Below are 25,549 nucleotides of genomic sequence, written 5' to 3'. Positions count from 1 at the left end.
GACAACTCATCCTCGTGCTCAGAAAACCAGTCCTGGACAATGTGAGCTGTGTGAACAGGAGCTTTGTCGTCTTGGAAGACACCATCACCATCGGGGAACAAAGTTTGTACCATGGGATGAACTTGATCGGCCAAAATGTTCACATAAGTCTTGGCAGTCATGTGCCCTGACACAGTTATCATGGGGCTAGCAGAGAACCACGATATGGCTGCCCAAACCATAACAGAACCCCCGCCATGTTTCACTCTTGACAACAAGCAGTCTGTATTATAGACTTGAGATGGCGTTCTCCAGACGTAAACTCGGCCAGAAGTGGGAAACAATGTGAAAGAAGACTCGTCAGACCATATTACTCGCTTCCACTGCTCTATAGTCCAGGCTTTATGACTTAAACACCACCTTTTCCTGTTACGGACATTAGCATCACTGATGAGTGGCTTCTCAATTGCAGCACGGCCAGCAAGTCCCTGTTTATGAAGCTCCCTTCTAATTGTTTTGGTACTCACAGGGTTCGGTAACACAACATTCATTTCAGCAGTAACTTTTGCAGCTGTGGTCTTCTTATTTTTCGTCACAATTGCCCTTAATGATCGTCTGTCACGATCTCTCAGGACACACTTTCGTCCGCGCTGTGATTTAGCAGATGATGTTTTTCCGCTTTTCAAATATGCGGAATAAATCTTCGATACAGTACCTCTTGAAACACTAAACACCTCGGCTACCTTGCTTACGGAAGCACCTACCATACGTGGTCCAACAATTTGCCCACGTTCGAAGTCTGTTAACTCTGACATAATGCAATGACAACCTCACATAACAGTACTCCGACAACAACTGAACTGTTTAGCACATTTACGAAGTTGTATAGGTGGCGTCAGTAGTCAAAAACGCCAGCGCCACCTACATATTTCATTAAAATCAATCTTTCTTTTCAAACATGCATTTCACAAGGTGTTTCCATATTTTTGTCCATCCACTGTAGTTCTTTACTAACGAATTAAATTTTTGTGCACTATGTTCTTGTGCAACATTTAAAATTAATTTTTGGTTTCAGACCAGTCTTACGAATTTTAATGCAAGCTCTAAAGATTTGCCTGTTTTTGGTCAAACTCGTATATTTTCTTAGCCCAAAGGGACCGAGCAGTTAGGACCAAGGACCGAGGCGTTGCCTTTGCCTTATGGAGTACCTTTGCTAATATTAGCAATAACCTCCACACCATCGTTAAGAAATATGAATTAATTCTTAATTCAGAGTAAGCGTCGTTAAATAAAAGAACAATAACCGTTAAGGGTTTAAAGAGCCAGGAGATCGATAAGAAGTCTACACAATAGCCCCGTTCACAAGAGCAGATTCGACCGGTAGCGAAAACCGGTTCTTCAAACGTGTCCCGTTCACATGGGACAAGCATTAATTGCCTCGCCGAATTGGAGGTAGAACTTGGTTGAATGTTCCTTACCTCTCGGGAACAGGGCAAATGGGGAGATTTCCCGTACTATACTGCGCGGTTCACTTAATTTTAGTTACTGCTCGCTGGACTGTCAGCGAAACAATCGCGCTGATAGATGTCTGGGGATGTGATAGCATCCCCCCAAAAATTAGATAGAACTGTACAAGATACGGAAATTATAGACAAATACAGACAAGGTTATCTGATGCTAGGTATTCCAGAAATATCGTTCAAATTAAAACTAAAGTTAAGACAAATGCATATCGGCTTCAGCGCGACAAGGGACTCGGTACCTTTTGAATGATTTTTTTAAAAAACATTTAAGCATTTTCAGCTACTTTTTATGAATATTATTAAATGGTTTTGTGAGACAAAATAATTTTAAGATGAAAAAAAGTTTTTGCTAGTAATTTTTTTAATTTAAATTTTTGAAGAAAAATTTTACAATTAAAAGGTCTTTCTTCTCCTACAATTTTCAATGTCTCCCCCCAGTTTTTTTATTGTATTTATTAGAGTGTTCTTAATAACTTCAAGGAATGATTTTGCAATTAATGAATTAGTTTCTGAGAAAAAAATAAAAATATAATTTTATCTAAAATCTTTAAAACAAATATGATCTCAGTCACATTTTCATTTCAAATAATTTTCCTTTCAGTATTTTGCAAAACCCATCCTTGTTTCTATAAAAGTTATGATTTTAAATAAGCAGTAAAAATAATAAAAAATTTAGTCCATACCTGTATATGTTTTAGGAGTTTAAGTAAAAGGATTTATTGAAAAAAAAAAATGCAAAAGGTTTCTCAGTTTGCATTTGCAGTTTAAAGAATACAAACTGTCTAAACAGACATTTAATCATTTCAAATCTTTAAAATTTTATTATTGAATTTTAATAAACATATATATATATATAAAACAAACCTAGTGCTATTTATTCAATTGGTAAATATAAACATAAATTACAATACTTTTTTTTAAAACCTTATGTGGCCAGAAAAATTGCAAACTCATAAAACGCAAGCAGAAGTTTCCTTTACCTGTTTTTGTTTTTTAAAACACGTTCAAAACAATTTTAATACATTGATTAATCATAATATTGTTGCGTGCGTACGGGTTTCTAATAGATTGATAATAGTTCGTAAATGATTATCATTGGACTCAAATCCGATGATAGCTTAATTAAATTAATTTTATCAACAGAAACACTTCAAAGTTCTGGAATTTTCCACAGAAATACTCGTACAAGTGTTTAGAATATCACTAAGTATAATCGGTAGTTATGCTTCAATCTAATAAGAACGTTAAACACAACGGGATGCAAAACGCATCTTAAGAGAAAGTTAACTCAGAAATATCTTCAATCTCACGCTGAACTCACAACTGGCAACAATAACAACTTACGAGTATATAGCATAAATAATGTCATAAAAATAGTGTGGTATAATGAGATTATTACTTTGAAACCGCTGTTTCGAATTGATGCCCAAGAAGAACCAATATTTCCCATTTTGCTTCATTGCATATCTTTCAAAAAAGTAAAAAATTCCTCCAATTAATTTCCTTTATCATTTTTTTAAATGCGAAAAGTTTGTTTTATAAGCTGTTAAAATGTCGGAAGTTTGTAACCGATATATTTTTAGATATGAAATTTTTAAATTAATGGGCGTCAAAAAGTCTAAAAATATGAACGATTTTCAAAAATTCTCCCAAAATATTTTTAAAAAAGTTTTGCTAAAAATTTCATTAAATTTTTCCCCTCCACAGTGTGTTATGGTGCAAAAAACTATAATAGTGTGTTATGGTGCAAAAAAATATAATATTCTGAGATTCTCAGTTTATTTGTTAATATTTGCAAAAAATCGTTTCAACTTTAAATTTGAAAAAAATCTAAAGTTCAGGTACCAGTTGCGAACGTTCAGATTACAAAATTAACATCAGTAAACAACGTTAAAAATGTGTAATCAGTATTAGAAATCTGCCAATTTGGAGACGTGATTCTTCACAGAGGCTTAGGTGTAAAGGGTAGAAAGACGGTGGTCTTCTGAACGGGTCCTTAAGGCAAAACTCTTTCCCGTCTCCTTTTTCTCCTCTTGCTAACGGCAGCTGTGCGAAGGAGCGTTGCATGTGAACGGGGCTAGAGGGACGAAAACTTCTTTCAACTGCTCGCTTACCTGGGGAAGGGACAGGAGAAACCCCTCCGCGGCAATTGCGTAGTGATTGAGTATATTATTCCCGATTCCAAAAATTAGTGGGAAGCCATTTTGACTATTCCCATCTTCGTAGGACTTTAATCAAACGAATTATTAAGTAAAAACTCTGAAAGCGCTAATTTCATTTTTCCGAGTGGCAACAGTCTCGCACGTTGGAGATAAAAATGTTTTATTTCAAAAAATGCTTACTACTGCTCGCTTTCAAATCGCAGAGCTTATTAATCAAAAATTTGTGTTGCAAAATCAATACATATAAAGAAGAATGTCTGTTTGTGTGTTGTTTGTTCGCGTTACTGATTTCTGATCAATTATAATCAATTTTGTGCCACATTTAATCGACTAAAACTGAATATAGGTGAAATATTAGCTGGAACTTGAGCCTCTACGACCATTTGATTAGAAAGAGGAAAATCATTAAAAAACTGCATGCCATTGTTGCTGATTATAATGAGAAAGAATTAGCTTATTTTTCTACCGAAATTTTTTATGTGGGTTCCATATCACATCAGTCTGAAAAATGTATTACTATGAATCGTATTTTTTGCATCGTTGTTAGAGAAGGATTACAGTGGTATCGTTCTCTCTGCCGTTAGATGCATTTCAATCTAACTTAACTGGCATCGGGTACTTCCGCTAGTACGGTTACATGAGCAAGATGCAAGAAGCGGATGTTAAGTTTCAGTTAAACATTTTATTTTTAACAACTTAAATCCGAAGCATAAATAAACGTTTTAGTTCTTTTTATTTTAACTGAAATTACGTCAAATGTTTGAGAGCGATGGATTTCTCGGAGAACTATCAAAAACATTACTAATATTTCTGAATAACTGAAAATGCATTGTGTGAAAAAAAAATGGCAAAGAAAAGAAAAAAAAAAATTCTTCCATAATCCTCGGCTTTCTGCACAAAAACACCGCATTTACCACAACTTAACAAAGATCTTCAAGTCGTGCGTCAGCATCCAACGTCACGACTCTTCAGCAATCAGAAGATTTATTTTTCTCGCCCTTACTCGTTAAAAGGCTTATCTCGAGTGTTTACAACACTTATCTCTGGTCCACTCAGTTTAATTTATTTCTTCTGTTGAGAGGTGCAGTCCCCAAAATGTTTGCCAAGTTTCATTTTCCGATGAGGCTTGGCCTTGATTCCGAAGAACGTCTTTTCTTCCTTTCTCTCCATCAATCCTCACCTATCTGGTTAGTAAATCACGAATTTCAAGCCGATGTTAAAAAGTCGGCCTTTTTCTTTCAAGCTCAACACAAACACTAGGGGCTTCATTCTTATTCCACTCGCAATATCGTCCTCTAACGAAGAGGTAAATGCATATCTTAAGAAAAAAAAATGAAGATAATTGCACGTTTTGAAAATACACGTAAGTTTGTTTTGCTTGTTTGCCAATGCGCATAATTACGGGCAATATAATAAATTCTGGGACTAAGGCTCATACGAAATTCGAAAGTTGAAGAAAACAATATTCCTATTCTGATTCTTCAATACAGAGTCCCTGTAAGCTTGGCACGTTCATGAAGCAGCTGGTTTCGGCAGCTGCTAGATTTTTTTCATGTTCCGTAATTACGTTTAAGTCTCCATTTACGAGTTTCTGAATTTCTTTTTCAAGTGAAATTTCATTCTAGAGAATTATGAGATTCTAGAGAATTATGAGATTCTATGATTTAATTCTAGAGAATTATTCTAGAGAATTCAAATTAAAATTACTTTTATTTGTCTATTAGAAACTAACCTGCTTGTGTCAAATCTGGTGAATAGCAGAAAAAACATCTGATGTATACACCACATGACTTCCTTGTACGGAATATTAAATTATACGCATTTTTTCTTGCATTTCATTTAACTTATTAGATTGAATTAAACCTACTTTCGCCGACAGTGCATAAACCACAATAGAATAAATGCGTTCTTTAAAATTCACTTTGTTTACCATAGCGACACTCTGGCGCTAGGTTTACTTAACAGTATTATATTTCGTTCATATTATAACTCAGAATGCACAAAATTTATATCATTTAAATTATCTAATCGTTGCCACATGTTCTATTCAAATACTATAACAAAGCTAGAACGATGTATAAAAGAAATTAAGCAAACAAAACGAAAAAGAAACGAAAAAAAAAAAAACGAAAAAGAAAATTGAGTATTTCTTATTCAATTAATTCAGTTTTCACTTCGCGACAAGGCAAAAATACATAAAAACTCAAAATATCTGTATTAAAAATTACGAATTAAATCTTAAACGCTTATTTCCTCGAAAAAATTCCAGAAAAGATTAAGCATGATTTGATTCGCAATAATAAATGAAGGCGTTATTTTTGTGTTGCGAAGCTTAGTGTCTCTAGATTGGCAACAAATCTACAATTCTGCTGTTTCAAATGTGAACAAATATGTCAGCCATGTTATTTAAAACTTAACCGCACTTAAACAGCTTTTAAATTGTTGATAATTGTACAAATATTGCTTCCAGAATTACGAAAGGCATAAAAACCTTAACCGGAAGATAAGAACAACATAATTCAATTATTTTTAAAGCAAAAAATGTACAATTTACAAACATATAAGAGTACAGAAACTGAGATCGCTGAGCCGGGTAACAGAGTGGATATATTTATGAATATATTTATATACGTTTGGCGCGGCCGATTGAAACCAAAATACGAGGTGCACATCTACATGTTATAGTAGTCTTATATACAAAATTTCAACGTTCTGAGGCTACTCGTTTTTGAGTTATGCGAGATACGTACGTACGCACGCACGTACGTACATACGTTCGTACAGACGCCACAAAAAATTCTCTTCAGAATTCATTTTAAAGCAGTTTTTTAGTGTTTTTGGAGGAAAAGAGTCTTTTATTCTGTCCTTACTTAAAGATATCACGCAAAAACATCGTTGAATTGCATTCAAAAGCGGTCAAAGTGGATATTTTCGTTGAAATATGCTGCCTGAAGCTTTTCGCGATTACAATACTTCCTTTTTACTTCGTACAAGGAAGTAAAAATGAAGATTATTGCACATTTTGAAAATACACGTAAGTTTGTTTTGCTTGTTTGCCAATGCGCATAATTACGGGCAATATAATAAATTCTGGGACTAAGGCTCATACGAAATTCGAAAGTTGAAGAAAACAATATTCCTATTCTGATTCTTCAATACAGAGTCCCTGTAAGCTTGGCACGTTCATGAAGCAGCTGATTTCGGCAGCTGCAGTTGCTAGATTTTTTTCATGAAACTCATGTTCCGTAATTATGTTTAAGTCTTCGATTAGGAGTTTCTGAATCTCCTTTTGAAGTGAAATTTCGCTGTAGAGAATAGAAACTAACCTGCATGTGTCAAATCTGGTGAATGCACGGTGTAGATGAAAATTGCAACGCTTTCCATAACGAGAAAGAATGAAACTGTATGTACACATTATCGTGTAGCAGGAAAAAAGGCTCAAATTTTTCTTTTTAGCCCAAAGGGGCAATTTTCCTAGAAGGGCTATTAATTTCGTTTTGCCATTTTGCGTTGGTTTACGATAAACGACGTTTTCAAATTGTTGCTACCAAATATTAGAACCCAGCATTATTTTTAAAGAAATTAAATAATGAAGAATCTGCATGAATGCATGTATGTTTCTCGCACTGTGAAAAAACAACGGTACCTAGAGATATCCAATTTTGAATAACGTAGTCCTCCACTCGAATATGGGCATCAGGAAATCCAAATTTGGAATTTGCTTTATTATCTATTTCATATTTTGTAAAACTTTAACGAAATTTTGGTTAACAATCTCCAAGATTTCGAAGCTGGCAATGGCAACACTGTACGGAGGGCGGAAGCATTTTTATCTCTAGCGCGCGAGACTGTGTATCAGAAATTCTAAAGATATGCTTTTTAAAATTATTTTGTGATATTATTGTTGAACTGAATTTTATGGTTTAAGTGCGAATGATACTTAATAAATAAAGTTAACACACGAAACGTTAAAAAAACGAAAAAAGCGGAAAAGCTTTAACTTTTTTTTTTTTTTTTGAAAAAAGACGTTTTGCAGCTATTTTATGAGCTACTTCTCATTAGTCTATTAACTAATGTTAGGCTCACCAACTATCATTTGAAAAGAGAGGTGATGGTTTTGGAGTAACAATTATTGAACGTTTTTAATGTTTTATCGAAATGTTCGTTTGTTTTTGTTTTCGATTTCGTTTTCCATTTTTAGTTTTCGATGTTTTATCCTTTGGAGTCTGCGAAGGGCTACCCCCCTTGGATTCATCATCAAGATGTTTGAATCCATCATGAAATCGTTTATACCAACGAAATGTCTTGTTGATACCTCATGCTTTGCGCAACATCTCAAATGTCTCCATTGCTGGTTCACATTCTTTACAGCAAAATTTCATTATTATTCTTTGCTCAGTTCGGAACCCGCGGCAACCCAGATTCACTGAATCAAAGCAAATGTTTAAGTAGATAAAAAATTCTTCCCGTAAGTAGCAAGCTGAGATGTCATAATAATAAATGTTGTTAATTATCCTTTGAAAGGTTTTTCTGGAATTTGTTAACGAATTGCTCCTAAAACTTTAGACACAGATCGTTATTCTTTCTCCGTGTGTGCATTCACTTCTGTTGAAAGCCAGAAGCACCATTCACTTGCTATAGGACAGATCCCTAGCTTATTAACTTTTTTCCCCTAATTAAGATATGTTATATACTGACAATATGATAAATATCTATGCGCGACTTGTTACGATTCTCTAACAACATATATTCATTGATGAATTTTAAAGAAACAAGATTTGTATCACAATTCATTGATGAGAAGCATGCCTACATTAACTTAAAATGCACTTCAGGTTGATTAATTCTCCTCACGTATGCTTATGCTAATATTTCCCGGATTCGACGATAAATGGATTAATTGTACATAGAATGGTTACCAAAAAGCGAAAAGTAATTCATATTTTAAGCATTCATTCATTGTACAGTCGACGCTGCTTAATATAATCGCGATTAATGTTATCATTCGGATATTGATGTCGGTTTGCCGAAACTACCCCGGTTTCTATACGAAAACGATGAAAATACATCGTTTATTATGATAAACAATACTATTAATATGATCAAACATCAATAGAATAATTTTGTTAAACTAAAGTCGTCAAACAAAGTATATTTTAAATATTGCCAAGTGACAGAGAAATGTCGCCAAGTTAGAGGTTAAATCGACAAACAGCTTGGCTTCGATTTCAGTGAACCATTTCAAATTTAGCTAAAATGCAGCCTGAGTTTAACGTATATTTTGAATAACTCTATCGAAGGGCGATCAGACACAAGTCTTTCTTCTAAAGAAGCGAAAAAATTCTGCAGTACTTTTTTTTAAAACAAAGAACTTCCTAGAAACATCTATGACAAATTAAAATTACTTTTATTGGCTAATTTAAAATTTTACTCTGCAATGTTCTCTTCTAATGTTCTTCCGAATATTAAGATTAGGAGTACAGAATGAGTCAAATAATTTCCAGAAATATGAATAGTTCTTAAACAAACGTTTTTGCATTTTCCAAATTGAAATGCTGTGAAAACAACCTATTGATAAGTTCTTTATATTTTTATATTAAACTAGCTAAATTACATTGCTATTTTGAAGGATATTTTTTCTCGTCTTTTAATGTTACCATTCTGTTAATGTTACCAAAAGAGCACCGTACGAACATGAACACAGAAGATAAACGGAAGGAAGCGAGAGAAGATTATGATATGGATGCTGGATTAAGAATAGTGTTATGGTTCTACTTTATTTCTATTGGTTGTTTGAAAATGTATCATTACGACTAAGAAAAAGACTTTGGTTTCGTTTTTGAGATTTGTAAATATATGCGTCATGAGCGTGATTTAAGAATTGACTAGGATTAATTTTGAGATAATGCAATAGACGTGTATTTATTACATGTATTTAACTATTTTTAGGATATAAAAAATTAGCTATATTAAAGAGGAAATTTAAAAGAGTGCTGTAAATTAAATTTAGAATTTTTTCTTTTATATATTTTGTAATGAATTTAAAAAATTGCTTTCCACAAAGAACCATACACTTCCGTATCAGAGACTTTTATAAGCATACATCTATTTCTTCATCTACGTAAATATATCTTAATTATTTAGAAAGGGGCTGTTGCATCCTAAAGAGATTCAGAGAGACTGTAGCACGTTTTGCATCACAGTTGCTTGAAACCTTTTTTCCCCCTATAATGCCTCAAAATTTGGTTGCGCAGAATTTTAAGAGAATTAATGATAAACGGTGGCCCATAAGATCACTGTTTGAATCTATTTCTAGCAGAAGTGTGTTTTCTTATGGGTTTAATAAGTAACACGTATCATATTGTAATGCCCTAAAATGCATTTTTCTCCGTACTGGTTGAACTTCTGAAATGGCGACTAGCAGAATTTTTCTGGCGCAATTATATTCGGTAACCGACAACGCCTGAAATATGGACCAGATAAACTAAAGCCGAAGACTACTGCACATTTAAACAAACGCTTCAATGCAACTTGCATCGCACTGGATATGCCGCATGCAGGGAGATCAAACTGTCGACATGGCCGAGAACAAGGAACTGTTACAGAATGTTAGTGTCGTCATTCTACGAATCCAAATCAACAAGCCGTCTGTTGTAACACTGGCAATTCTCAGAACATTATTACAACGAATGCTCAAAGATGGGAAATTGAAACTATATCATCCGAGACATGTCAACATATTAAACGAATATGTTCCTGATGTCACCCGCAATTGGCTGAAGGGTGGCTCCCCAAGTTGGAAGAGGACCCACAGGTGGAACAAAGTACGACGTGGGCTTCTGAACCTCTTGTGGACTTTCACCTCTGTAGTAGTGTATGCAGATATAAGTGCGTATACTCGCCTGATTAAAATCCATATCTGGTATTCAAGAACGATAATAAAAATCTCGGCGTCATGGTATGGGGAGGTGATGCTTGCCAAGGTGTGACTGGCAATTTCTTCTTTGGAGTCAATCGTGAAAATTACCCCGAGATTATTGAGGATATTGTTTAATCTTTACTTGCCAACTATACTACAACTGTACGGAATTGACTGGGCCAGGTATTTGGATCGGACGTCACCGGTTAACTGAATGGCAGATCCACTTATCTGATCTCACCGCACCAGACATTTTCTTGTAGGGATGTTTAAAGAATAAAATTTTTCCCGCAACATCAATACCCTTCAGGACCTGAAGAATGTGACTACTGAGGAATTTACCGCTGTTATTTATTAACTATGTGTAAAATCATGGAAAACTGTGTCTTTGGGATAACAGGTTTATATTGACGTAAACTTGCATGCCTGGAATATGGACCATAAAAACTCGCATGTCTGGAATAGGGCATGCAAGTTGATCATATAATGAGAAACCGATATTAAGGACTGTTTATGCTACAAAGTAAGCTATGTGTTTTTATTTCATGCTGACTTCTTTAAAAGTTAAGGGGCACCAGAGTACTTCTTTAAAAGTTAAGGGCCACCTACTTGTGGACCACCTTTCACATGCAGGTAAAGATTTGCAGGCGAAATTATTTGACAAATTTGAAATGGTCAGTTTAAAATGGAAAATTAATTAAGTGAACTTCTTTCACACAAAGATGCCCTGCTTCACCGTGAATAATATTCAATCGAGGGAGGGTGGGGTTGACTACAAACATTAAATAGCACTTTACGTTACATTTCTTTATCTGCTTTGTAAATAATGAGAGGAAAATAAAGTGGGGTGGTTTAAGAAGAAAGCAAAGTTAAAACTTAGTAAGGGCCTTTGCCAAACAAAGGGCTCTCAAAACATATTCTTGCGACAGCTAAGCTCGCAGCTCCGGTTTGGGTTCGACGTTAGCCTGAGAATTCTTCTCTTACGAAAAAGTATCTCTGCAAGTAGAGAGCACACCTATTAAAATAGTATGCTCTCTCTCATTGGGTTCTTTCTCTACATCACGAAAACAAAATTTTTCTTCCGTTAGGTTAAGGAAGAGAGAACCCCTCCTTTGTAATCGATGATTAGACTGATAGATTCCTTTGGATTTGAAACTTGATTGGTCGAATTCTTCCTTGCTGCGGGTTCTGATCACCACAATTTTAGAAAGTATCATTGGGAAACTTCAAACTGTGCTCACATTGGATTGTAATTTCTTCTTGATTTAAATCGAAAGCTCTCAATGAAGTCCAAATAATGAGCTCCACCATTTCTGAGAGCGACCAAGGCACAGTCCTCTTAAGAAACTCAGACTTCCACTTAAATTGCTGGCAATTACAGAAGCTGCAAGGGAATAATTTTTATACTTTGGAATATTGGTTTTTGAGCAGGAAAGCATCTGAAAATTACATTTTATCAGAAAAGGAATTTGTGTACCGAAAGCTCAGATCCATAGCTCTGCACTCTATAACAAGGGATTAGATTGGTCACAATGTGATTTGGTTTTCTGACATTCAGTTTGCAATCATCCTGTGTATCTTTAGCTGTGGTTATTATTTGTGAAAATGGCTGTCAGTTCTGCAACCAATTTGGTATCTCTTCGTAAATGACATTGTTCTTACAGTGCATGTTTCTATTCAAAGGCTGCGAATTACTTCAGGAACCACACGTTCCAAATCGAAACTTTCCACATTTCCTTCTGCTTTATTATACGTCTTGTGTTTGTAATTACCCATTATAATATCTAATGTTCAGAAACTTTGATTTTAGCTTTATTGGACTAATTAACTGCGCTTAGAAAACGACACGCTGGTATTTAGTATTTTTAAAATGAACAATATTCTTTTTTAAGCATTTTTATTAGCTATAACATGTATTTATGGAGGGGGGCTAACAGACAGAGGATTCAGTTGATATGTTCATCTATCGTTTTTCACAGCGACTATAACAATTACAGGCACTATTTATGATACGCTAATACAGTGGTGGCCAAAATTGTGGACACTTTTGGAAATTTTTATGTTTTTGAACTTTGTATGCTTATAGAAAACGTTACGTTTCACAAAATGCAAACTTGTATATATCATTTTAAAGAGAATTTATTACTGAATTCAATACAAAATACAAAATTGAATCATTTGTAATAAAAAAAAAGTTAAACGATAATAGTTATCGATATAAATTAGACAGTGATGATTGCAGTGAGTTAACAGTACTTAGTAGGATACCCTTTATTTTTGATTACAGCTTCACATCGACGTTTCATTGAGCTGACAAGAGTTTTAAGCTCTTCTTTCGTTATTACATGATGCCAGGAAACAATTATAGCCTCAATTAGTTCCCTTTTATTTGATGGGCGCCTCATTCGGACAAGAGGTTTCAAACGGTGCCGCAAATTTTTGATAGGATTGAGGTCAGGACTGTTTCCTGGCCATGACAACAATTTAATGCTCTTTGCACGAAACCACTCTTTCGATATTTTAGTCGTGTGGCAAGGAGCAGAATCCTGCTGAAAAATAAACGAAGCATTGTTGGGAAAGAGATCTCTGATGGAAGGTAGAAGTTTGGGTTCTAGAATAGTGTCAATGTATTTTCTGACATGCATGACCAAATCATAACAATAACTGGGTTCTTCACAGTTGCTTGAATGCAGTCAGGATGTAGCTCTTCTGCGTCTTACATATTTTCGCCCATCACTACAGAATAACGATATCTTAGTTTCATCACTCGATATAACTTGTGACCACTGATCATCTGTCCAATTAATGTGTTCCTTTGCCCACTGTAGTCCTTTTTCTCGTTGCTGAAAATTAATATAAGGCTTTTTTCGTGGAATTCTACCTCTCAGTCCAACATTTGTTAATCTTCTCCTGATTGTTCTTGAACTGACAGAAACACCAGCATCATTCAGATCACTTCTGATGGCCGCTGATGACATTTTTCTATCTTGGAGACATAGTCGTTTTATTCTTCTGTCATCAATAGATGTGGTGCACCTTTTTCGGCCTTTTCCTTCTTTGTTTTTTATTGAATTCGTCTCCTGATATCGTAAACAAAACTTTCGGACTCCAGATGTAGTCACTGAACCACCCGCCTGTCTTGCAATTTCAGCATAGGAAAGACCCCTTTCTCGTAACACAATAATATTACATCTCTTTCTAGGTGCCCAATCTACTCTTTTATTTGATGTCATTGCTTCTTGACTAAATATTAAAAATTTTTACAAAACTTCCTACTTGTAATTGCAGTGTATAAGAAACATGTCCTCCTTCTACAGAACAAAGCAAAATAATGAATTGTATCAAGTGTAAACATGATGTCAGCTTCTACTGGCAGTTACTAACATTTAATTGAACAAGAACAATGATTGAACTGAACAGTGATTTGACTGAACAAGAACAGTGATTGAACTGAACAGTGATTTGACTAAACAAGAACAGTGATTTGACTGAACAAGAACAGTGAATTTGTGTGAGCTTTCGTCACACAAATTCCTTTCCCGATAAAATCTTTCCTGCTCAAAAACCAAAATTCCACAGTAGAAAAATATTCCCTTGCAGCTTCTGTAATTGCCAGCAATTTAAGTGGAAGTTTGAGTTTCTTAATAGCAAGAACAGTGGTGATTGGCCAGGAAAGCTAGACATTACAAACCACTTCATAACTGTGCTTTTTTATTTATATTAAAGTACATTTTTTTGCATTGCAAATAATTGAAGTTTGTGTTTTGTATTGAATTCAGTAATAAATTCTCTTTAAAATGATATATACAAGTTTGCGTTTTGCGAAACGTAACATTTTCTATAAGCATACAAAGTTCAAAAACCTAAAAATTTCCAAAAGTGTCCAGAATTTTGGCAACCACTGTATGTTCAGTTACTTGAAGGCAATACAAGAAGTTCAGAAAGTGATGAAAAACCATTGTATATCTATTATCTACTCACGTATTTCAAAGTCAGAAGGGGATTGGATAGCAATATGTAATATCCTGTCATTTGTGACCTTCAGATCTAATCCGCCTGGATTTTTTTCAACAAAGCAAAGTGAGAGGCTAACTTAACCGACAGCAATTTTTCTTGTCTGAGAGAAAGACGTTATGAAGTGGCTCTCGAGATTAACTTCCAGCTGCTGCAGAAATATCTGGAAGCTAACAGAGCATGATTTCGATGTCTGAGGTTCAATTTAATACCATATCATAAGCTACATGTTCTCAAAATAATGAAAGCGTCCTTTTCAAAGATATTTTTAGAATGCTTCGAGTAATATTTTGCTTTGCTGTTTTTGAATATATTTTATTATTCAAAAGCAAGTTACATTTGCACAAATTATTGATATATGCTACAATAAAATAGTTCATAAAATAGTAAATGCTTCATCATTTTTTGCAAAATAGATTTTGTACGTGTATTTAATTGCAAAATAAGTCGATTCGTTTGTTTACCTGCTGAGACCTTTCTTCTAGAATTAATTCAATTATGAATAATTATTTGTTCTCATTATAATCTGTTTACACATATTTTACTAGAAGAAGTGTATCTATCTCTCTGTATCTATCTATCTCTCTTTCTATAGATATATATCTATATCTATCTATCTTTTTATACGTATATATATATATATAATATAGCTTTCTATATATATCTATGTCTATCGATCTACCTATCTTTCTATATATATATGTATCAGCTTTAGTCGTAGCTTAAATAATCAGACGATAGTTTTAAAAAACAGGATCCATTTATTATTATTCAGGAGAAATATCAGTTACAAAAATCAGATATCCGGAGTAAATAAAAAGAATTACTAATAACTTTTTGTATGTAGTTTACTGCATCGTGACATTTAAGAAAAAGCCCCGATATTCCTTTTGCGAGTTCTTTATATAGCCTCTGGAAAGGCGGAGCTTCCAAGAAATGATGTTAGCCTCGTCAGCCAATCCAGTTCGCTCTAAATATCTCGAGAACATTCTATAACTGTACGTGTAGAAAAGGCGGGAAGACTACGGGGCTGTGGATTTAATTCCACGTACTTTCAAATAAGAGAACGTTGCCATTAAAAATAAAAAGAACATACAGTTAGAATTTTAAGTGTATTCTTGATTTTGGAATTTTATTATTACATATACATATAATTTGTAAAGAAATACAATGAAAAAAACTTTAAAATTAATGAATTCAATGTTCAAAGTAAACATCGAGAATTTACATTCGTTTCCCATATCTATCTTTCTAGCAAATAAAAGCAAAGCAATTTCTCCATAATATAATAATTGCAACCGTGTATAAGAGGTTTAACACAATATCAAAACAAATCTAGTTAAAGAAAGAATTCGAAAAATAAAAATGCGGAAGGGAAAATATACAAAATTATACAAATAAAAATTAATCTCCTTTCACTGAATTCAGAACTCATCGGGACAAAATAATTAAAACTTCATGAAAGTCGATTAATATGTTTAGTTCTATAACATTGTGCCAAAATGACAATTAAAAAACCATAGAATTTCACATTATGTACATTGAAATTAAAAAAAAAAAAACAAATTGGTCTAAATCCAGTATATGCTAATCCGAAATTCAAAAGCAAGTATAAATAAAGAACAAAACTAACAGTCATTTAAAACAAAACTAAAAATTTGGGAGGTCCCCGATTATGCTAAACTAAAATTTTAATACCAAGAAAACGAATAACTGTACATAGAGATTTCTATAAATAAAAAGTCAAATCTTAGTTACTTTGAACTTAATTACCTTGGTAACCTTGAAAAGTCAAATCAAGTGACCCATAGCAGAAACAGCTAAAAACTGAAAACATATTTCAAACAATAATTGAAAAATGCAAACTTACTGAAATCTTAACACTACCTTCTATGCGTAATCTAACTGAATTCTAAAGATGACCAAACTGTGTTTTTGGTAAAGAAAGTGGAATTCAAATTGCTCTGAAGAAGCCGAAATTTTGTATTTCGTGGAAAAAGTATGCGATAATGTTAAAAGTGTCTAATAGCAGAACTAAGTATTTTAACATTTGTTCAAAATGTTCTACTCTGTTATATTTTGTGTGCGGGAGTGTCAATGGTTGAGCGCGGTCTGTAAAAATTATTACCAATGAGGACAGGGTGATCGTCAATCCAAAATGGCGGTACAAAAGAAGCTGTTCTTTGTAAAATCTTAGAGGGCGTAAATAGAACTGGCTCAGAGTTGCGGAAAAGGAAAAAAAGGTATATGTTGTCGACTTGTGTTTCTCATGATTTGCTTTGGGAACATGATGTGTCCTGAATAGGAACAGGGAGCTTACTCAAGCTATGTTCAACAATGGGCGGAGTATACAACACAAGCAGGAAGGGTATACGAAACCCTTTATTTTCAATACTTTACAGGTACTCCCGAACTTCGGGATACAGAGACCAACCACTTGTGGTCTGAACGTAAGAATATAAAACTTTAACTAAAAGCTAACTTTGAATTAGTATACAAATGCCTAGCACTAAGACTGGCCTTTATTTAAAAAGGGTACGTATGTAGTACGTCGGCCTGCGGAATCTACAATACGTTTGTCAAATATCAAGAGGGCTAAACCTCTGGCCTTAGAGGCAACCAGCAACCGAGTGAAAACTCGTAAAACTGCAGTGGCAGGCGGCTCGCTTCCTAAATCTCCTTCTCTCTCTCCCTAATTCTTGGCAAAAAGCCCCAACTTAAGTACTTCGGCGTTAGCAAGACAATTTGCATAAACAATTTAAAGCATTTAATTCTGGCCGGAAGTAGAAAATAAGAAGTGATAGTACAGTTTTAAAATAAAATAAACATTAGTAAAATTTAGGATTCTTACAATGTTATAAAATAGATATGCCATATGTTATAAAAGCCATAGATGTCATAGATATATAATATATCTATGACATCTATGCCATATGGCTTTCGTAACGCTGCTGACGTAGCTCATCAGAGTCGTCGCTAGGGTTTTCAGCGCCCAGGGACAACTGAAGATTTCGCGCCCCCTACTGCTTGCCAAGGATGGAAAACATTTAATTCTAAAATGTCGTAACATCAGTTTGGCGCCCCGTGGATTCTGCGCCCAGGGACAGATGCCCCCCTCTAGCTACGCCCCTGTAAGCTCATTCGGAACCTGAACTCAAAATTTCGAGAACTGAAACTTTTCTCTTAATAAGCAATCTAAACCAAAACCTTCTCTTGGTGAACCTCCATACTGGATAATTGCGCCGTTTAGCTTCTACCTCTCTTCCTAATAAGATCCTTTTTCCTTCGCTCTCTTCTTATCGCAGCAGTATCAAAAATGTAAATGGACTTGAATTGGCACGATTAGAATACCAGGTAAATTGTGGCTGCATATCTCGATTGAAATAAAGTTGAATATTTAATCTTACTCGGCTGCCAAATTTCCTCTTCAAATATGGATATACGCTCTACGTCATCAACATTGCTACTTCTTTTTCTGTTTTCAGTACATACGTATATCTTATAAAAACACATTTAGAAGTACTGATGTTGGAACACCGAGACGTAGAAAGGCAAAAGTGCTGATGACCAAGCACGTAGATGGCATATTGAAGAGGAAGAATTATGATTGCGTACTATGCTAAAATGTTAAACCTGTAGTGATCGAGAAACTTGGCAGCGGAGTAATATTACATATTCATTTTTATTTCAGTACACATTTGTGGCCACAATTTACTTGGCCCTCTAATCGTGCCTATTCAAGTACATTTACATTTTTGGTTCTGCTGTGATGGGAAGAGAGGACAGTAAAACGGCGTCCACAGAAGAGTGGCCGAAGCGATAGTGAACATTTATCCAGTATGGCGGTCTGTTGAGAGAAAGGTTATGGTTTAAATTAGAAAGGTTTCAGTTCTCAAGAGTTTACATTCCGAACTAACTACGTCATCAGCGTTACGCAAACCATGCTCCATAGATTTATCTAGCAATGACGTAGTCTAGAAATATTAATTTTCTTTACAAATAAAGAAAAGAAATACACAAATTAAAAGCCATTTCTCTTTATATTATTCAGTTGCTCTCTATATTATTTAAGATTTGCAGCAATACATTTAAACACCAGGATTCACTGAAGATTATGTTTCCTGCAGTGGTCAGTACTGGCTTTATGAATACTTTAAGGAAGGATAGCCAGCATTATGCAGCATTTTACAGCATCAGAGTGCGCAACGATGTTATCAACAAAGAGGAGCTGAGAAATTATTTTAACAGTGTAAAGCCTATAGAGATTGTTAGAGTTTTTTCCAAATAAGGAAGTGTAAAACATCATTTGCACCCTCTCTAAACTTCGAACCATGGATCTTCTACATGCTAGCTAGACTTACTAACCACCTACACCACAAAAGCATGCACGGTGAGATGCGATACTTTCTTACCTTATGTACTAATATTAGTTTTATGCCGAATATATTCACATTTACCTTCCCATTTATTCACATTTCTTTCCCTGCCAATGGCTTTAAGTGTGACAGTATCTTTTCCTCTTCCTTTTACATCTTGGCCAATTTCAACTCAGCAAAGACCATCAGATATGATATTTCGAATTAAAAACCCAAAACGTCTACTGTGCTCTTTCCATATTCGAACACATATCTTCTGTGTGGCAGCTGGGTGTGTTAACTGAAGCCGGGACAAATAGAAGAGGCACCAAATTAGCATGAAAATTTCGAAATTCATTAAGAAAAAGGAGTTATGTTTATTGTGTTTTAACTTTGGAAAACGCCCAGACGTATCAAAAGAATTTTTATTATAAGCAATCCAACTTAGTTAAGAGAAAAATTAATGACATAAATGTATTCTCGAACGTTCTCAGTTTTCACAGTATTGTACACAATGTTTTCGAACGTTAAAATTCATTGTTTGAACTTACGCATTGAAATTCTTTTAAGGTAGCTGTAATATGCTGCATAGACTGAACTTGCCTAAAAACATTATACTGGCAACATTAGAAATTTTGCACCATCTCCTTTTAATTTGCTCTTTTTTTTTTTTTTTTTTTTTTTTTTTTTACAGCGAGGAAATAGCCTACAACTCGTTGCAAAAAATATAAAGCATAAGCACGATTGGAACAACATAGACAGACTTAACAAGAATGTTAGAAAAATAAATTCCCGTATTTTTTTGCTTCTTTTCTTGTATAAAAATCGACCTATGAAAGAGACGCATGGTTTGAGGGTTTGTTTTGTTGCATCTATATTTAATTTGCTCCAGCTCTGTGCAGTTTATAGCTATTTCTAACAATGGTCTCTGCCCTGATCAATATATTTATTAAAAGAAAATCCTTCAATAAGAAGCCGCTTATTTCAAGAGTGCAACTGGATGGGTTATTTAGGTTTTTTTCTGCAGATGTTTCAATTATCTTAATCCTAAAAATAATTTTTTGTCATTGATTTAGCAACGTAAAGAGTTGAGAATCGCAAGAAGCTTGTTTACATCTTGATGGGCTTAACGAAAGTGGAATAACCGTCCGAATAGTTTCAAGAGCTCTTCTTTTGAAAAGTCCGTTAAGATTCTCAGGCCACTGAAGTGCACGTCATCTTCTCAGCGCTTTTTTTTCTCTTGGCACGCTCTCGAATCCATCGAGGAGAGCACGCAATTCGAGCGAGCACTTCTGTGCAATTTTAAATTCGCGCCTGTCTTTTTTCTTTTTCCTTCGGCAATTTTGTTTTCGCCGTTGGGTGCATTTGCACTCGAAAACAGACAAGCCATCGTTAAAAGTGATGTTAGAGTAAGTACTTGACACTGTTGTCTTTAGGTTCTCGAGTAATTTTTGCTTAAGGCTGTAGTTTAAAAAAAAAAAAAAAGAGAGAGAGGCGCAGAAAAATAAATAGACAGAGAGCAATCTTATGGAGTCACTGCCTATGCATTAAGAAATGTGACAACTTGTTCTCGAGATTTAGTTTTCGGGTGACGAATTCATTGCCAAATCCAAATGTAAAGAATTATTTCAAGGGGCACAAATGCCTAGTTAATTACTTGCAGAAAATATCAATACTATTTTATATCTGGGTAAGATTTGGAAGTTTTAGTAGACTTTCATCACAGAGCAGAGTAATAATCTTTTATGTATTTGATCGACACCATAGAATCGATGCTGCATAGGACTGACATTGCACAGCATCGAAGCGGCGTGGAAGAGACACCGCAGAAGATGGATACTGCCATAGAACCGGCGAACCGACATTAGTTACTAACATAGGGTTGTGGAATCCCGACATTAGTTTCTAACATAGGGTTGTAGAATCATTAGAAGCAGGAGACATGAAAACTGCAATGCGCTCGCTGGGACACGAACTTGGATCTCTCGAATAAGCGCCGAGTGTAAATGGTAACAGCGCGAACAGATAACCGGGAAGACATACAGAAAGGAGGGAGGAAATACCTTATAGGGTCAACACCTCATTAATGACTGATCAACACACTAAAAATGAAATTTTTTAAGGATGTACCCAGTAATGAATGCAAGGATTTATACACGTTTATCACAGGCACACAACCGATATTGTGAATGATTGACACAGACTTAGCATAGATACAATATAGGATCAATATGGCATAAGATCGACGCTGTGCTTAGGATCAACACAACGTAGAATGGATACACCATGGGATTGTCACTCCATATAATCGACATCGGCATAGAATAAACACGGTGCAGAATCAACTGTTGCATAGAATTGACACTAACATTGAAATGGCCCGGAATAGATTTGACACAGCTTAGAATCAGCATAGCATAAGTTTATAAAGTATTTCTCCCACCTTCTTAGCGTGCCTTCGTGGTGCAGTGGTTCTGCACGCTGGGCCGGTATTCCAGACGTCCGTGGTTCGATTCCCGGCGAAGGCGGTTGTTAATTTTTTATCTCTCTTGCTTTCCCCCCCAAAAAAAAATCTGAAATGTTTCAGATTTTAAATTACGTCCAAAGGGGCGTTTTTTAACATTTTGTGTGTTACCTTTCTTTATTAAATATCATGTTCCTCGCACTTAAACCATAAGATCCAGTGCAACAGCAATATCGCAAAATAGTTTTAAAACGAGCCTATCTTTAGAATTTCCGATACAGAGACTCACGCGCTGGAGATAAAAATGTTTTTTCTGCACAACGTTGCCATTGCTCGCTTTGAAATCCTTGAGTTTGTTAATCAAAAATTCGTCAAAGTTTTAAAAAATAGGAAATCGATCATAAAACAAATTTCAAATTTCAAATTTGGTCTTCCACATGCTCATATTCGTTGGAGGATTACGTTATTCAAAATTCGATGACTCTATGTACCGTTGTTTTATCGCAATACGAGAAATATACATACATTTATGCAGATTTTTCATTATTTAATTTCTTCAAACATAATGCAGGACTCTAACATTTGGTGGCAACAGTTTGAAAAGTGAACCGACGTTTATGAGTCCGACGCAAAATGCCAAAACGAAACTAATAGTCCTTCGGGATTCAAATCCCTTTGGACTAAAAACTGGTGAAGAGATTGTAAAAAAGTGAGAACTTCGGAAAATATCGTTCCGGTAAAAATATCAGCGAGTGAACAAAACTTATAGGGGCCTACTCAGATATATGAGGAAGAGTCTCTGCATTTGAAAGCAAACAGGGAAACAGCATCTAATGTAATTCGAATGCTCTAATAAAATAATTAATGCGTTGCTATCAAAAAAAAAAGGTTTTACTGATAATGTATGTTGACCAACTCGCTGATTCGACAATTGTAGATTATAAAACTAAGAATTCGATCCAGTAATGTAGCCTTAAACTGAGATTTCTGGCAGTTTTTTGTTACCACACATGAGACAATCCATTTCGAACAGAACAATGGCTTCAAAAAGGTCCCATAGGGGCTTATCTTGTGTTGTCATAATATGAAAGAAGTCGATTCGTTATCGAGATTTATTTGCTATCCATTAGTGTCAGGACCGTGGTCGCATGTCAGCCGATTTGACATGAGTGACAAATGCCGATTGAAATGTTTAAACATTCGCCCTTGTATCGCGCCATACTTAATGGTTTCCGCTGTTGAGTCGTGGCCGGGCTCCAGCCGTTTCCGTCTCACAAATATGACAAAAAAATTATCGAATTAACAAAACGGCCCAAAAAATTTTGAGATTATGCCAGTTCCGCGCCTCGATCGAGCGGAGCTTTCAGTTTTTTCTTTTCCCCGTTTTTTGCTCTGTGCAGAACGTGAGTTCGGATTATTGTTCTCCACGCTAGTCCATCTTCTATGGGCAATGCTGCAGAGGTAAGTGTCTCTCCTTTTTTTATTATAACTTTTTTCAGTTTAAAAATTTGGAAATCATGGCGTGGAGCCATGAAGAATCAATGACCACTGTTCTTCAGCAGATGTTGCTCTCTAGGCAGGGATGAAGTTATAACCCATGAAAATATCTCGTATTAATTTGTGCAGGGAAAAGATATTAGATCTGGGAAAAAGTATTTAAATTTATATTTTATTTTATTTTAGTCTCTTTAGGGCATTTCGCGATAGTCCTCTCTTATTGACATTGATGAAGTTAACTTAAAATCGTTAAATTAACATACGCTCGAGAAAAATGAAAGTAAAAAAAATTAAGACCCAGCCTTCTATAGCCATTTGTTATGCTCACATTTTTAATTAATTAATTTCCTACTATTACGTGTACATATTCCGCTTTATTTCAAATGAAATTTCTATATAGATATTTCCTTTATTTAATATAATGTTTCATATTACATATATTCGTGCACACAAGAAAAACATCGGAAGCATGGATTTGATAAATTATTTAAATGCTAACAAATAAGTAAAATCATTTTGACGACGAATGTCTTCAACTTTTATTCTTTTGAGGGTTAAATAAAGTTAATTTCGAGGAGTTTTGTAAGCTTTTATTTGATTTCTTATTTCATTCTGAATCATTGGAAGTATTGATTCAGTTACTGGTGATGAATAAGGTATGCAAAATACATCTGTAACTAATATTATTAAATTAGAAAACATTTGTTTCCTACCCAATGTTTCATTAAAAAACTTCATTCTGTAAAAAATCATGAAAGCTTGGTATTTTATGTTTTTTCACTGTCCTAAACAAATACCACTCTCTACAAAGATCTTAGTTGTTTTCTTGAATAAGATTTAGAAATTTACCACAAAAGGTATTATAATGTAAACGCAGAAAGATTTTGCTTTCTTCACAGTTAGAAAAATATTTTAGTATAGGATCTTCAATATTCATTCATTACAAAATCTTGGTTAAAAGCGCAACATAGATGATTAACTGTTTAACCAACGTCTCGTTTTGGAATTTTACTCTCAAGGCATTCATTTTCGAAAACATTTACACTCTCTCATCTAGATATATACTTTTTACGTTTACAAATATTTATTTTTATATTACAGACGGTATTTATCTTTTTACTTGAGCTTATTTATAACAACATAAGACATCAAAATACATTTCATGATAATTCTTATTTAATTTAAACACTGATAAAACTAGAAGACGAAGGCCATATTCAGCCCAAAATAGCATTGTAAATTTAAATTTACTTTTTTTTGACAGGCCATATCGTTAATGTTAATAAAAGTGTCACTTGAGGAATTTTTTAGTGCAGTTAGAATTGATTTGGTGCATTAAATACTAACTTCTACCGCACTGAAAATGAGATATTAATTCATATATCTAACTCTCTCATGATAGTTTCATTATTGTTGCAAGGAAGGAATGAAGTACTAAACGATAAACGAAATAAACACGAGGGATTCACAAAAAGTACTAGATATATCGGGTTGGCAAAAATAAAATTTCCGTTTTTTACTGTGAAATAAAACTTAACTGTTTTGGCACAAAAAATGAACTTTAATCGGTTAAATATCTGTCATTCTGTTCGACGACCTTTTTGTCATCTTCTGGTAACTTCATCATTCATAGACTTTCTGGTCTTTATCAGCAAAAACCTCAATTAAGAGCGATTTAAGGTCATCGTTATTACTGACATTTTTACAATTTAAGAAGATTTGTAAACTTCGAAATAGATGACAATCCAATGGTGCAAGGTCGGGGCTATATGGGGAATGCGACATCACTTCCCACCCAAGCCCAAATAATACCGTACGTATTGCTAAATGTGTTATCAGTTTGCTGTTGGATTCACTCCTGTTAACTATACCTTTCTCTTAATTATTATTTTTAAGCAATATTTCTTATATAAATTTTAAAAATAGTAATCTTTCTCTGCACTGCGTCATTTGAAGACTAATCCACGTCACATGATTCTTACATAACGCTGGCGATGTAAATCCAACTGAAACACAAACAGGCAATGATTATTTTACAGCAGTATTAATTGTCTCATCAAACGCATTGACAACATAAACTAACTTATTCTGAATTAAGATTTCATCCTGAACACAAAACACACGCTTTCTACACTTCGGCCAATCTGAACTACTGCCTGCTGCTCTCTTCTAACTACAAAGCTATCAAAATGTAAACGTTTTGAAATAGGCACAAGTAGTGTGTCAAGTTGTTTGTGGCCGCAACCTATTTATTGGAATAAAGATGAATATTTAATTTGCCTCGGCTGCCAGTTATCTCTTCATTATGGATCTACAATCTACGTTTCTATGCCATCAATATTTCTACGTATCTGTGCAATCAGTTTTTCTACAACATCAATATTTTTTACTTTCATTACAGTGAGTGTTTGTTTTTATTACATATTAGCAGAAGTACCCGATGCAAGTTAAGTTAGATTCAGAGTAATGAATCGAATCTAACAACAGACACAACGATACCTCTGTAATCCTGTCTCATTACATCGGCAACAATGGCACTCAGTTTTTAATGATTTTCGTCTTTCTAATCAAATAGTCGTAAAAGCTCAAGTTCCATCCAATATTTCACCTATATTCAATTTTAGTCTATTAAATGG

At 34.5% G+C, this 25,549-nt stretch overlaps 1 protein-coding gene across 2 annotated transcripts in view; it reads left to right on the top strand.

Moving 5' to 3' along the window:
• IP3K1 (inositol-trisphosphate 3-kinase-like protein) overlaps nt 1–25,549 on the top strand; it is a 410,761-nt gene that overhangs the window by 253,585 nt on the left and 131,627 nt on the right. Inside the window, exon 1 of one of the 2 annotated variants that reach the window (XM_085816463.1) lies at nt 22,754–22,877. The exons of the other annotated variant lie outside the window; for it this stretch is intronic. Coding sequence (XP_085672589.1) covers nt 22,860–22,877 — 18 coding nt within the window. The 5' untranslated portion in view covers nt 22,754–22,859. Of the gene's footprint in view, nt 1–22,753; nt 22,878–25,549 lie in introns of those variants that run through there. 2 annotated transcript variants of the gene reach the window in all.

This window comes from Stegodyphus dumicola, chromosome 5 (assembly GCF_044657685.1).
Source record: "Stegodyphus dumicola isolate Sdum_Otavi_A_Nest chromosome 5, ASM4465768v1".
In the NCBI taxonomy this organism is placed as follows: Eukaryota; Metazoa; Arthropoda; class Arachnida; order Araneae; family Eresidae; genus Stegodyphus; species Stegodyphus dumicola.
This window is presented reverse-complemented; position numbering and strand designations above follow the sequence as displayed.